Raw genomic sequence first — 14415 nt, 5'->3', positions numbered from 1 at the left:
GTTTCCAGCGTCCATAATATGCATTTCCGCGTCTTCCGCGTCTTTCAGCCCGTGCCCGGTCATCGTTTGCATTCCCACTGACGTTGAGGAGCCCACGGGAATCCAGAACCGAACCCGGACCAGTCTCGAGGTATCAAGAAGTCTGTGCAAGGTCTACCGAACGTACGGCGTTGCTGGACGGACAGGTCAGCCGTGATTGGCAGCGGGGGAGGGGTGGAGTTTACTTGTTTCTTCTCTCGCCGCGCCTCCCCCGCATACCCAATACGTCCGTCCGACCTGCTGCTGGCGGAAAATCGTCACATGCGCTGGCCGCGAAGCGTGCATGAATGGATGCATGCGCGTGCAGAAGAAAGCAAAACCTGCATCGGCTGGCTCGGAGCGGTCGAACGCGTGGTGTAGATGCGGCAGCCCGGCCAGCCAATAACACCCGCTGCCTCGAGTGAGGGTGAGGAGGCCCCGAGTCAGATTGGTGCTGTGAGGGCTGGGGATCCGATTTACATGTGTACAGGGACAACGCATTACTGTGGTAATGCATAAATGGAGTCCTTTGAAGAAGTTGTTAACGTCGTCGCTGTCCATCACATATCATCTACCCGGGCATATATACAGATTGGTATCGGCGTCCATGCCTTCCTTGCCTGCCAAATCCCAAACTCCCACCCAAATACCTCTCTCCCTGGGAATTTCCACAATGTACAATCTTGTGCAGCGCCCTCTATGTCTCCGATGCACCCGCGGTCTACCCTGAAGACTTTATATATGCTCCCCCTCCTCAACCGGCCAGGTTCAACGTCACTGCAAAAACGAGCCGTCGTCTTCGACAAGCCCCATCATCTGCTGGTTGCTGTAGAACCAGTCCTCCAGCTGCGACGCATTGCCCATCCACATCATCTGGTTGAGCGGCCCCGGGCCGGCGGGATTCATCCCGTCCTCGCCGCCCATCGCCATCTGCGCCGAGCCACCCAGCCCTTCTTCCGACGACCGGTCGGCGCTGTTCGGCCCCGCCGGGGGGAAGCCCAGTGCTGCCAGGTACTTGTCCATCTCCTGGCTCGACTGCGCCTGCTCCGACTGCTGCGAGTTGTTCCGCATCTCGACGTACCGGAACGCCACGTTGTAGAGGACCTGGAAGAGCCTGAAGAGCCTGGCCGATGCCTCGTTGAAGTCCTTCGCACCCTGTATCGACTCGACGAAGCCCTTTATCCGCGATAGGTCTGCCGTGTCTCTGGTCTCCATTACTTGGCAGAAAATGACAATAAATGGCACAAATGGCGAGAAAAGAATCGTCCTGTGAAGCGCCATTAGCCGTACTGGCCAATACTGATCCCCCCCCCCCCCCCCCAAATCGGAGACGAAAACGAATTCGCAGTCCCGCGGTGCTTACCAATTCATATACATGGGAAACAGGCGGAAGCCGTCCTTTTCCATGATTGACATGCAGTCCTCGTGCCGCTGCAGAGTGGCCCTTGCTGCGTTGATGCATTCCGTGCTAAAGGTGGTCGCGGAGCCAGGGGGCGATGGGACGGCTCGGTAGATGATGGTTAGAAGGGACAGCCGCAGAACCTCGTCGGACACGTTGAAAAATTCCATTGTGTTTTCGCCGACTGCCTCGATCGCCGACTTCAGATACAGTGCCTGCTAAACCCGTCAGTCCTCGTACACACACAGCGGCCAACGGTGCAAAGCCGGGTTGCGAGCACTTACGTGTGTTTCCTGAGTGCGGTCGGTCACGCGCTGAAGCTCTGCGACCAGGCTTCGCGCGCGGGTTTCGCGAACGGAGCTGGGTTGGGAGATCGCCTCGGGGCTGTACAGCTTCTCGTAGGCCTTGCCCTGGATGCCCGAGACAAGGACCCACAGGCAAAAGTAGCTCATCAGGGCGCCGTGTGTCTTGCTGGCACTCGACGGATAGGGGACGGTGACGTCGTAATCTTGGATCGTGGAGGGACGGCCCAGGCGGAGGGACAGGCTCTTGTCCACGAAGTAGACGGACCAGAAAAGAAAGATCTTGTAGTCCTCGTCGTCGGGGTTGCCGCCCCTGACGGATGTTATTCGGTGATACCCCAGGGTCTGGCACAGCTGAGAGGCCGCCGCACTCAGGGTCCATGCCAGCGAAGGCTTCGCTACTTCGACAGCGTGGTAAGCCTATCGATGGTCAGAAAATGGTACCCAACGCTGGGGTTTCTACGGCGGGGCGTACCCCAAACAGCAAGGCCACAATCATGTCCATTGTGGCAGGTAAATGCAGAGGCAGGCTGGCGAGCGCCGTCTCGACGTTGGCACGACAGATGGCACCCATCTTCGTGTACTCTTCTTTGACGGACGCCGCAATGGTTTTGCTCATGTTCATGTCCAAGTAAAGAGTCTCCAGCCCGGCGTTCACAATGATGAACTCGGCCTCGTTGAACTCCGTCGGAGCAAAGTACACCTTGAGACATAAATCTGTAAAATGGTCCATGTGGAGAAAGTTGTGAATCCACTCGACGCCGAGAACTCGCTGGGCTTACAGCCGGATCCTAAGTTAGCCACACGTAATCTTGAAGTGCACGGGAGCGCATGAGAGAGAGAGAGAGAGACGCACTTTTTGCCTCGCGGATGATGTTGACGGCAGACTGTACCGGGGGCATCTCGCAATCGCCGAAAAAAGGCCTGGCAAAGGGCCTGGCGTGAGGATAGGTCAGCTCGTGGGAGGCGGGTTGGTGCTTCAGCGCCTCGACTAGGGAGTGGAGGGCGTCGAGCGTCTCCCGCATTTCGAGCACGGAGGTGCCGTCTCCAACCGTCTTCCGGAGAAAGTCGTGGGCGAAGATTGACTGGGCGGTCATCGATGACTCGCCTTCGGCCATCGGATCACTTGTGTGCACGGAAGTGGCATGGCTGGCGGGCGTCGACGTCGACGAGACGGTTGGGTTCGGCTGGAGCCGAACAGGGTTGGGAGCTGACGTTGACGGAGCCGAGGAGGAGGCCGTTGGTGCCGGCGCGGTAGGGAAGTGCACTTTCAGGTCCTCAAGGAGGCGGACAACGCCGTCGAGGCGACGGTCTATGAGGTCGATCTTCCTCTCACTAAACGGGGGTGAGCGTCAAGGTCCGGAGATAATGCACATGTATGGGGGGAGGGGGGCTCACTATTGAGGAGTGATGAGAATACGAGTCCTCTTCTCTTTGGGCTTGAGTCCCGAAGTGTTCCTGCACTCGATACCCGCATGTTGGCAGTGAGAGCAGGGTTCCTCCCTATCGCAGCGGATCTGAAAAAGATACACTGTCAGCCCTACGTGCACAGTGAACCCTTACGAGCGACATTGCCTGCATTACAAGCACGGCGGCAGCCTACACGCAGGCAAGGGCGGCGTGTTAGTGGGGAATCGCCTGGCTTGTTACCTTTCGGGCACGACAAGCATCGCACTGTACGTCTAATTAGTTTTAATGACATGGGGGAAATGGGGTATATATGGGGGACTTGCCGCTCTTTTGATGGGGAGAGTCGGGTTCGACGAGCTGCCGGCGGCAGAGGTGCTTGCGGCAGCACCAACACCTTCGGGTGAAGGTTCGACATCCATTGCGCCCGAAAGAAGGTGGGCGGATCTGCCCAGTGCCCCGGGGTACCTACCTTTGGTGTAAGGGACGTGGCGTGGCACCTGGCGTACAAGGAGAGAGAGGGCTCTGGCGGGGCGGGTAACGGAGCGGAGGCTCGAGAATCCGGCCACCGAAGGATGTGGCACAGAGTGGAGCGGAGTGCGGGTGCCAAGACGCAGGCGGAGGGTGGTGCAGTCGGGTCCCGAGCAGAGAAATTGAGCGAGTGGGCGGGTAATCCAGCAACAAGGACGGCGGGAGGGACGCGGTCCGGAGGCGTCCTTGGGTCCTACTAAGAAGGTCGTTGCGGAGCGCGCGGGTTCCGCTTCCGAAGCACTCGCGGGACTATGGATGGAGACGGCCGGGCACTAGGTGGGACTCTGTGGCTGTACCTCCCGAAGCCGGGGTCCACGACTGAGGCTGAGGGCTTGGGATTGGACAATACGAATCGTATCTGCAGTTAAAAGGGGATGAGCAACGGCAAGGAAAAAAGGACGAAGAAGGGATCTCGGCCCATATGAATGGCTGTAAGGCCGTTGCAAGTACGTGTTACGGGCATGGACTATCTTTTGCAGCTAGGCTTCCCTGCAACTCGCCTTTCAGGGATTTAGCATTTCTATGCGCCAGCCTCCAGGGCTCATCCAAGCTCGCCCAGGCCCGATTGGGCAGGTAAACCCGCCGTAAAGAGGGATGGGGCACTTGGGACGAGCGTGTTTGACGCAGGTTACGGCAGCGCAGAGAAATGATTCGCCAATACACGGACTGTAAATACCGATTTTGCGTGCTTCTAGCACTGCGACATAGTCTATTCGAACGTATCCCACCGGCATCTATGGAGCACTGGGCCAGGCATCCAAAGCCACATTGCTGCCGGTTGGCCGGTTTGCCCGTGCAGAGTGCCTCTGATAGGTTGCAGATGGCGGTGCATACTAACTTTAGTATCCGTAGACGGTAGAGAGAAATGAAATAACAACGGTACTGTACACTCTCGTTCGGTTATTGCCTAATTAGGTAGAGAGTTTCCATCCCTTGCATTGCTTTCTCAATGTAGGCAGACCTCTGCCGCCACCACTCTCATCTCTCCCACAACCAACGCCCCCCTCTTCGGTCTGCCAATAATACTATCGGCTTCAAGGCGACTTCAAGGTGGACGGAAAAGATGATGAGAATGACGAGGACGACAGAAGAGGCGATGCATGCCTTGGGCACAACCTGAAGAGAGGCACATCATTCCGCTTGGATGCAACCTGCCCTCGCCCTGGAAGACCCCAAAGGCGACGGCTGCTTCGGCCACAGGCTCAGCGCCGCGCCGCGCCGCGGCGACAACGAGTCCGGCTGCCAGGCTTCTGGTCCGCAACTGCATGCAGCCCGTGTGGTAGACGAGGAGAGAAGGGCGTCGGTGGCCCGTCATATCGTGCTTACGGGAGACTCCCAGCTTGCGATTGCTTCTTCTCCCACACGTGTCGTTGCGTCTCAGATACCGCCGCGTCATGCACGCCGAAGGAGTCATATCGGTCTCCGGCTTCAAAGAGGCATGTCGGTCTCCGTCGCCGATAGATCAGCCACCTACCTCTGCTCCAAGTTTGAAGGGCGTTTGCGACGTCTATGGACGCGACAAGCTTCTAATATGGTTGGGCAGGCGGGCAATGTGTGCGCAGGGATGGTGGGGCCAGGGCGACTCTCGCGTCCCGAGAACACCGCACTCCGTCCCAGTGGGCCCGTCTCAGCGGGATGCCGCACAGAAAACACACAGTCCTGAGCCCGCGGGCCCCGCTGCCAAACCGCCAAGCCCCCCACGGCCAATCAGCTCTTCGCTTAGCTGTGCACACCACGGCCGGACCCATTGCACCGGCTCCATGACGGCGCTCCGCGGCCAGCTTAACCCGCGCTTCAATGACGGAATTAGCGACATTGCTGACCTTGGCGGCATATCATTTCGCAAATGCTCGCAAACGCTTCGAAACTCGTCTGGAGACAGACTCGAAGATGTCCGTCTTCTTTAGTCCCATGTGCAGAACCTGTCATGTTTCCGGCGGGATATGCTACAAGATATAATCCCTTCGTCTGTTGTATCTCCCGAGGATCCCCAGACTTATTGCCAAATTAGAATCACCCGCACGTACCTAGCTCGAGTCTGAAGAATTATCGTCCTTTCTCCTGCGATTCTCGAGCCAACCAACGCCAGAGACCATGGGGTTCGACCCCGAGAAGAAGGAGCAAGCTCCGGCCGGAGACACTGTTGCCACGGCGAACTCACCGGCTGAAGCTGTCAAGGACGAGGGCGGCGCATTCAAGGCCTACCTGGTACGAGCCCGCCAACCAGCCGACAACCCTGTTGCTTGATGGAGATGCGCTGACCCCCGAGTCTAGAGGATTTTTACCTTTGGAGGTCCTTTTGAACGTTTCCTGCAGGCTATCGCGTTGATATGCGCCGTTGCTGCGGGCGCTGCCGTTGCCCTCCAAAACTTAATTTTTGGTAGCTTCGTCACCACCATTCAAGACTTCACCACCGGCCAAACTGCCCCTGCCGACTTCCGCAGCGAAGTCGGCAAGCTCGCGTAAGACTCCGTTCCCGTGCATATCCAAGGTACCCAATGCGACACCGGCTGACCCCTTCTCAAGTCTCTACTTTGTTTACCTGGGAATTGCAAGATTCGTCCTTGCCTATGGCTACATTTCTCTGACCACCTTTTCCGCCTATCGCATCACCAGAAACATCCGACACAAGTACTTGCACGCCGCCCTCCGACAAGAAGTGGCCTTCTACGACATCGGCTCCGGAGGCTCCATTGCGACCCAGGCCATCTCTAACGGACGCCTGATCCAGGTCGGAGTCGCAGAAAAGCTTGCCCTGACCTTCCAAGGGTTATCAGTCTTTGTCACCGCCTTCATCATCGCCTTCGTTACACAATGGAAGCTGACGCTCATCGTACTCTGCATCGCGCCCCTCATTCTCATCGTTATGGGTGTGGTGTCTACCATCGAGGCCGGTATCGAGACTAAGATCCTCGACATCTACGCCCAGTCCGGGTCTTTCTCCGAGGGCATTCTCTCGAGTGCCCGCACTGTCCACGCATTCGAGATCCGGTCGAGGTTGGTCCAGAAGTTTGACAAGTTCCTCCAAGATGCGCATCGTCTCGGAAGGAAGAAGTCTCCCCTCTTCGGCATCCTGTTCTCTTTTGAATACTTTGTCATCTACGCCGGCTTCGCCTTGGCTTTCTGGCAAGGTATCCACATGCTGAACCGAGGAGAGATTACAGAATCTGGCGACATCTTTACGTAAGTGTTTCCAAACTGGCGGGCGGGCGTAGTTGGCTAACTTCTAGGTAGGGTTCTTTTGTCGGTGGTCATTGGCTCCACCAGTCTTACCATGTTGACGCCGTACATCATCGAATTCACCCGTGCTGCCTCGGCTGCTGCCCAGCTATTCAGCCTAATCGACCGAAAGTCCGAGATTGACCCGTTCGACAAGTCCGGCGAACAACCAACCGAGACCGTGGGAGTCGTTGACCTGGAGAATATCACTTTTGAATATCCGACCAGGCCCGGGGTTACGGTGCTGAAAAACTTTTCCCTGCATGTGCCTGCGGGCAAAGTGACCGCGCTTGTGGTAGGTTTACTCGGTACGCATGAATAGGGCTGTTTCTAACGTCATTTCAGGGGACGAGCGGTTCTGGAAAGAGCACAATCATCGGCTTGATCGAGCGATGGTACAACCCCAAGGGAGGCGCTATCAAGCTTGACGGTAGACCCATTGACCGCCTGAACCTTAACTGGCTCAGGAAGAATGTCCGACTGGTTCAGCAGGTGAGTAGATACCGAAGCCAAGGTGGCCGAGATCGTGCTAATGTCTTCATAGGAGCCTGTTCTGTTCCAGGGAACCGTATTCGATAACATCGCCAATGGACTTGTTGGTACCCCATGGGAGACTGCACCCCGGGACGAGCAGCTGCGGCGCGTCCAGGAAGCCGCCAAGGTTGCCTTCGCCCATGACTTCGTCTCACAGCTACCCGAAGGCTACGACACCATGATTGGCGAGCGTGGAGGTCTTTTGTCAGGTGGCCAAAAGCAGCGTGTTGCCATTGCCCGGAGCATCATCTCGGAACCGAAAGTATTACTCCTAGACGAGGCTACCAGCGCCCTGGACCCCCATGCGGAGGGCGTTGTGCAGCAGGCTTTGGACAAGGCATCCGAAGGTCGAACGACGATTGTCATTGCCCACAAGCTTGCCACGATCCGCAAGGCGGACAACATCGTGGTCATGAACAAGGGCACCATCGTCGAGCAGGGGACTCACGAAGGACTCCTCCAGCAGGACGGCGCCTACACCCGTCTCGTAAGAGCCCAGAACCTGAATGTCTCGGACGAGGGATCGATCACCGAGACGGAGGAAGACGAAGAGTCCATGCCAAAGGAGAATCTCGATCTCACGAAGACTATGAGCCGATACAAAACTACAGACCAGGCGCGTATGGAGGCCCAAAAGGAGCGGGACAACTATGACCACCACAAGCCTATGGGGTTGATCGGCGTTGTCGTCCGCATGGTGCGTGAGACGCCAGAGCTGAAATGGGCTTACCTGTCGACGTTGGTGGCTGTTATTGTTGCTGGTTAGTCCTCTCTGCACTTGGCCCTCTTTTCCATTCATGTTGACTAATATGACATGCAGCTGGCGCATTCCCCGGCCAATCTTTAATCATTGCGAACCTTGTAGATGTTTTCACTCTCACCGGCTCTGAGATGATTACCAAGGGCAACTTTTACTCTCTGATGTTCTTCGTCCTGGCTCTTGGTGTGTTGGTTTGCTACTTCGTAATGGGATGGTCAACAAACCTCATTTCACAGGTAAGAACTTCACGTCAGATCGCAACCCCCGCCGGCTTGCTAATCATACACTGCCAGGGATTGAACCATAAGCTTCGACGACAATGCCTGAACGATTTCCTCAGGCAAGATCTCCAGTTCTTCGACCGCAGGGAGAACAACACTGGAGCGCTAGCGAGCAAGCTTGAGTCGAACCCACAGGCCATCCTGGAACTTATGGGATTCAACATTGGCTTGATCCTGATCTCGACCTTCAACGTCGTTGCTTGTAGCATCTTGGCCATTGCTACGACCTGGAAGCTGGGCCTAGTCGTTGTGTTGGCCGGTCTACCGCCTCTAGTTGGCTCAGGTTACGTCAAGGTTCGTCTCGACGCCAAGCTCGACGCCAACACTTCGAAGCGCTACTCCTCCAGCGCTGCTATCGCGTCGGAGTCGGTCACTGCCATCAGAACGGTGTCTTCTCTGGCTATCGAGGAAATAGTCTTGAAGAGATACACCGACGAGCTCGATCACGCTGTCAGGGCCTCGACAGGGCCGTTGTTCACCATGACGGTTGCTTTCGGACTTACTCAGTGCATCGAATACTTCTTCTTGGCTCTTGGTTTCTGGTCGGTCTCTTCCTCTCGCAAATCGAGGTTTCGTTGCTAATATAACATTTACAGGTACGGCTGCCGGCTGCTCTCGTTTCAGGAAATCACAATGTACCAGTTCTTCGTGGCGTTTATGGGCACATTCTTCTCTGGACAAGCTGCCTCTCAGCTGTTTCAATACTCCAGCAGTAAGTAAAACCCCTGCGGTCAAACGATGCCAGGATCTGACTTGTCGTTAGGCATGACCAAGGGTACCAACGCCGCAAACTACCTGTTCTGGCTGCACGACCTTCAACCGACCATCCAAGAGTCGCCCCAAAACCGCGACTCTGCGCCCCAGGCCGGCAATGCGCTCGGTTTCGAACAGCTCCGCTTCTCATACCCCTTGAGGCCCGAGGCGCATGTACTCCGCGGTCTCGATCTTGAGGTAAGAAACGGCGAACACGCAGTGCCCTGATATCCCAGGCTGACAAAAGATCAGATCAAAAAGGGCCAGTTCGTCGCCCTCGTGGGCGCCTCCGGCTGCGGTAAGTCCACAATGATTGCCATGCTCGAGCGCTTCTACGATCCGACAACCGGCACAATTCGTGTCGACGGGGACGCCCTCACGGACCTCAACCCCCGGCTCTACCGGCAGATCGTCGCCCTCGTCCAGCAGGAGCCGACCTTGTTCCAGGGCAGCATCCGCGAGAACATTGCGTTGGGCATCGATTCCGACTCCATTGCCGAGGTTCCGGACTCGCAGATCGAGTTGGCCTGTCGCGCGGCCAACGCGTGGGACTTTGTATCCTCCCTGCCCGAGGGCCTTGCCACACCCTGCGGCAGCAGCGGCATGCAGTTATCCGGAGGCCAGAGGCAGCGCATCGCCATTGCGAGAGCACTCATCCGCAACCCGAGGATATTGCTGCTCGACGAGGCGACTAGCGCGCTGGACACGGAGTCGGAGAAGATTGTGCAGCGCGCGCTGAACGAGGCGGCGAGCGACGGCGAGAGAATCACCATCGCTGTCGCGCACCGGCTGTCCACCGTAAAGGACGCGGACATGATTTGCGTGTTTTACGGGGGCCGGATCGTGGAAGCTGGCACGCATTCGCAGCTTGTTGCCAAGGGGGGCATGTACAAGAAGATGTGCGAGGCACAGAACCTGGAGTAGGACCGTACCCCGTGGACGGGGTGCGGCAGCATTGCGCCTCTAGATGAGGTCGGGCGCGCTCTTCCTCCAACATTGAGCGTGGCGTTTGGGAATATTTATACAACATCAAAGGTGCGCTGCCCAGCGCAGGTATCCATAGAGCATCTTATAATATATACCGTAATACTTCAACATTAAAAAGTTCCGCTCCTATAGCTTCTTCATCTTGCTCATCCTATTCCTCGTTCTGATTATCCCAAAATATTCATGAGTCGACTAAGGTCAGGGCAGCATCAGTTGATTTGTAACACTCCTCCATTCGTTTCCCACAACTGGAATAGATCCTGTTGCTCTGATTTATTTCCTGACTAAATGCTCCTGCAATACACCCAAAGAGCCCCCTGCCTGTCATTCGACAAAAGGACCCCCGGCACCTTCGGCTGCGTCTTTAGATTCATCGAAGCACCGGTTCAGACAACCAACTCGTGGCCGCCACATAGGCCGGAGAGGCTAGCTTTTGACAAAACTTACCCTCCTGCTGTATACGTCTGATCGGCAGACCATTGTCGTCGCTATGCTGTATCTGGTCACAGACCTCCGATGCTACTGCAGTTGGAATCAGCACTGCCTTCTTTCTACCAGGCCGACTCTGTAAAGCCTTCCTCGAGTAAACCACATCCGCATGTGGCTAGATAAATCGATACCTAATACTAAGCCATTCAGTAGTCAGAAAAAAAAAACGTCTGTCGAATCTTGGCGATTGCTGGTTCCCGGAATCCGATCGGAGCTCAAACCTCTCATTTCTTGGCATTTGCGATGCGAACCACGGCCACGAGGAACAACAGGCCGCAGATGCGCCCTCTGCAGCCACTTGCTCGTTTGGGATTTTACAGGTTCGCCATCTCGCTCTTACTGGATCGTCTTGCATCACACTGATCAATTTCGGGGATTGCGATTCTTCCAGCAAAGTCTCTCAAATGAAGTGGTAAGCTTGTCTCCCAGAGAAACCCCGCCATCAACCCCGGTCCCCGACTTACACGGCGAGCAGCCAATCAACGGCCGCAACTCGCCCACGAGGTCTGACCCAACGGTCACCACCGACTCTCCCGCGTCACAATCTCGCGACTCCCACGCTGTGCCATCTCTTGACATTTTAGCGGCCGCCCCACGAGCCGACCAGAACTGGCAACATTGACGAATCATGATACTCGTCGAGGCAGATCAGAAGCTTTGGGAGCTCATGTCCGTCCCTGACCTGCAGCGCCAAGCCAACGCCACATGACGCCGTTCATCTCTTCTGCCTTCGACACCCCACGCCTCCAGGCTTCATCCCCAATTCGAACACCGGCGACGCAGGCTTTCCTCTTGCTGTCCCTGGCATCATCTCCGCCCGTTGTCGTTGGCAAGAGCCTTGGCGCTGCGCGTCCGAGATGCCGACCGTTCAGCTCGCGCAACACGTGCCTCTTACGCCCAAAACGACCCGTGAAGTTACATTCTGCTGTCTTCGTCCCAACACCCCGTCGCGGACGCCGTCACGATATCGGCCTTCCCGCTCCCCTCGGCGGGCCAATTGCATGCCCGTATTGGAACTCGGGCAACGGAATCCCACCCAAGGCGTTGGTCTAAAGTTCCTTCAGCTGGGATGGCAATGCGCAGTCTGCAGCTTTCATCCCGGCTTCTGCGTGCTTGGCCCGCGAATGCAAGGATCCGCGAACCGACAGGATGCTGTCATGCAGTAGGGACATGTCTCTGGGAGCGAGGTACGGTTCTGGCGGGGGGGTGAGCCCTCCCGGCGCCCAATTCACATGGCATGATTTTTTTCTCTCCCATCCTGCCATGGTATATAAGCCCTCGAGCTGTAGGAAGCTTCTTCCAAGCTCGGGAAGCTCTGCCCTCCTTCTGCCCACGCTTCACCGTCCTTGCCCCGACTCCATTGGCAGCCAATTCCCCGTGGTCGGATCAACATGATGGCAAAGCTCAGCCCCCTCGCAGTCCTGGCTGCCTCGCTGTCCCTCGTGTCGGCGCAGACTTACCAGCGACTTGGAACCTGCCCGGACCTTGGTTGCGTCCTGCCCCCCGACCAGTCCGACTTCCTCCCGGGCCAGCTGTTTGACCTCCGTGTCGAGGTCCACGCGCCCGTCAACGGCTCCGAGGCCTTCAACAACGGCGTCCCCGATGAGGCCTTCACGGTCAGCATCACCAAGGAGGGCGCCGCCGCCAAGAGCCTGACCGACTTCTTCGGCCTTGACGAGCCCGAGCTCGAGAAGTGGTCGTTCGGTTGGTACGAGGACCTCTTCGCCGAGGACGCCAAGCAGAAGAGCGTCGTCAATGTGGCCTCCAAGATCTGGCGCCACATTGCTCTGTACGAGCCCGGCAACTACGAAGTCACCCTCACATACTACGACGGCAAGACTACTACCGCCAACTGGGTCGTGCGACCCCTGGCGACGGAGAAGAAGGCCAAGAACGTCATCTTCTTCATTGGTAAGTCTTGCGAAATGCATTTCGTTGGCGGTTCGTGGGCTAACATTGAGTTCGCAGGTGACGGCATGACTACCAACATGGTACTTACACGCCCAAGTCGGACGCTGGAGTCGCTGCTGACTTTCATCACAGGTTACCGCCGCCCGCCTCCTCGGTCACAAGAGCATCAACGGAAAGTACCAGACCAGCTTGGCGCTGGACAAGTTCCCGGTCATCGGTCACCAGATGACCCACTCCATTGACAGCTACATCACCGACTCCGCCAACTCTGCGTCTGCTCTGTACTCTGGCCACAAGAGCACCGTGAACGCCATGGGGTAGGTTTCCAAGGCTGCGCGTGTTAGGGTTTCGCTGACTGGTGTTAGTGTCTACGCCGACTCTTCCCCTGACGCCTTCGATGACCCCAAGGTCGAGACCATTGTCGAGTTGATCCACCGTATCTGGGTACGTTTGCCGCTGAAGATGCTGCTGCTACATGGATGGCCTTGCTGACTCCGGTAGGGCTCCGCTTGGGGTGCCGTTTCCACGGCTTTCATCGCCGACGCCACTCCCATCGCCCTGACCGCCCATACCCGATCCCGCTCCTTGTACGGACCCCTCATCGATCAGGCTTTGAACGGCATCACCAACTACACCTGGACCAAGATGACCGGCCCCGACGTCTACTTCGGCGGCGGTGCCGAGCAGTTCTACCCCGGCAAGGGCTCCTACCAGGGCAAGGACTACTACGCGGAGTTTGCCAACAAGGGTTACAACATCGCTCTTAACAAGACCTCCCTCGAGGCTACCGACCCCAACGAAAAGACGCTCGGCATCTTCACCCAGGGCAACCTTCCCGTCTGGCTCGACCGCAACGTTCTCACCGAGAACCTGGCGAAGCTTACCAACGACCCCACTGGCAACAAGAGCGCCGCCGCCGACGTCCCTGGCCTCAAGGAGATGACCCTGAAGGCCGTCGAGATCCTCCACAACCGAGGCGGCGACAAGGGCTTCTTCCTGATGTCCGAGGCCGCCTCCATCGACAAGCAGATGCACACCCTCGACTACGACCGGGCTCTTGGCGACCTCCTCGAGCTCGACGACACCGTCAAGGCCACCATCGAGAAGCTCGAGGAGCTCGGAATTCTCGAGGACACCCTGGTCGTCGTGTCTTCCGACCACGGCCACGGCTTTGAGTAAGTCGACCCCTCCGTCCGAGCTTATGCTGCCGGGTCTAACATAAGAACAGCGTCTTCGGAAACGCCGACACCAAGTACCTCGCCGAGCAGGAGGACGACCGCACCAAGCGCAAGGCCGTCGGCGTCTACGCCAACTCGGGTCTCTCCCAGTACACGGTCGAGAAGCCCGGCGTCAGCTACAACACCGGCCCCAACTTCCCCCTCAACTGGAACCCCCGCTACGCCATCGCCGCCGGCTTCGGTGCCAACCCCGACCGCCGCGAGGACTACAAGCTGCACGAGTCGGCCCGCACCCCCGCCGTCGCGGCCACCAACACCACCGACTACTACGCCAACCCCAAGGACGCCGTCGACGGCTTCGTCGTCAACGGCACCCTCCCCACCAACGAGGCCCAGGGCGTCCACTCCCTGACGGACGTCGCCGTCTGGGCCCGCGGCCCCTGCCAGGAGACCTTTGGCGGCACCTACAGCAACATTGACATCTTTTACAAGATGGCCAACTGCCTCGGCCTGGCGCAGCCGCGCAACGGCACGGTCCCCGGCTGCGGCGGGGCCAGGCGCAGAATGGCCCTCTGAGCTTTCTGGCTTTTTTGAATGAAGCTCCCAAGTTTTGAGGCTTGCGGGGGATGCATGGCGAGCGGTGTCG

The 14415-nt window shown here is 57.5% G+C and overlaps 3 protein-coding genes across 3 annotated transcripts; 2 read left to right on the top strand and 1 right to left on the bottom strand.

Annotated features, from left to right (window-relative positions):
• Positions 1 to 792: 792 nt before the first annotated feature.
• Positions 793 to 3548, bottom strand: EsH8_III_000530 (Zn(II)2Cys6 transcription factor; the record flags this gene model as incomplete). Its single annotated transcript, XM_083262255.1, has 8 exons — positions 793 to 1285; positions 1382 to 1632; positions 1702 to 2139; positions 2195 to 2496; positions 2576 to 3054; positions 3118 to 3236; positions 3370 to 3393; positions 3453 to 3548. The coding sequence occupies 8 exons, from the start codon at positions 3546 to 3548 to the stop codon at positions 793 to 795; spliced, it is 2202 nt and encodes a 733-aa protein (XP_083122742.1).
• A 2203-nt stretch (positions 3549 to 5751) lies between these two features.
• Positions 5752 to 10128, top strand: EsH8_III_000529 (P-loop containing nucleoside triphosphate hydrolase protein; the record flags this gene model as incomplete). Its single annotated transcript, XM_083262254.1, has 11 exons — positions 5752 to 5865; positions 5932 to 6119; positions 6184 to 6840; positions 6892 to 7171; positions 7222 to 7368; positions 7421 to 8171; positions 8231 to 8406; positions 8464 to 8993; positions 9048 to 9163; positions 9215 to 9402; positions 9457 to 10128. The coding sequence occupies 11 exons, from the start codon at positions 5752 to 5754 to the stop codon at positions 10126 to 10128; spliced, it is 3819 nt and encodes a 1272-aa protein (XP_083122741.1).
• Positions 10129 to 12074: 1946 nt separating this feature from the next.
• EsH8_III_000528 (alkaline-phosphatase-like protein) lies at positions 12075 to 14345 on the top strand (the record flags this gene model as incomplete). Its single annotated transcript, XM_083262253.1, has 6 exons — positions 12075 to 12591; positions 12649 to 12671; positions 12724 to 12908; positions 12957 to 13035; positions 13093 to 13766; positions 13820 to 14345. 6 exons carry the CDS (start codon positions 12075 to 12077, stop codon positions 14343 to 14345), a joined length of 2004 nt encoding a protein of 667 aa, XP_083122740.1.
• Positions 14346 to 14415: the final 70 nt, after the last annotated feature.

This window comes from Colletotrichum jinshuiense, chromosome 3 (assembly GCF_051148585.1).
Source record: "Colletotrichum jinshuiense chromosome 3, complete sequence".
Lineage (NCBI taxonomy): Eukaryota > Fungi > Ascomycota > Sordariomycetes > Glomerellales > Glomerellaceae > Colletotrichum > Colletotrichum jinshuiense.
The sequence above is the reverse complement of the archived record's forward strand: the minus strand, read 5'-3'. Positions and strand labels throughout refer to the sequence as shown.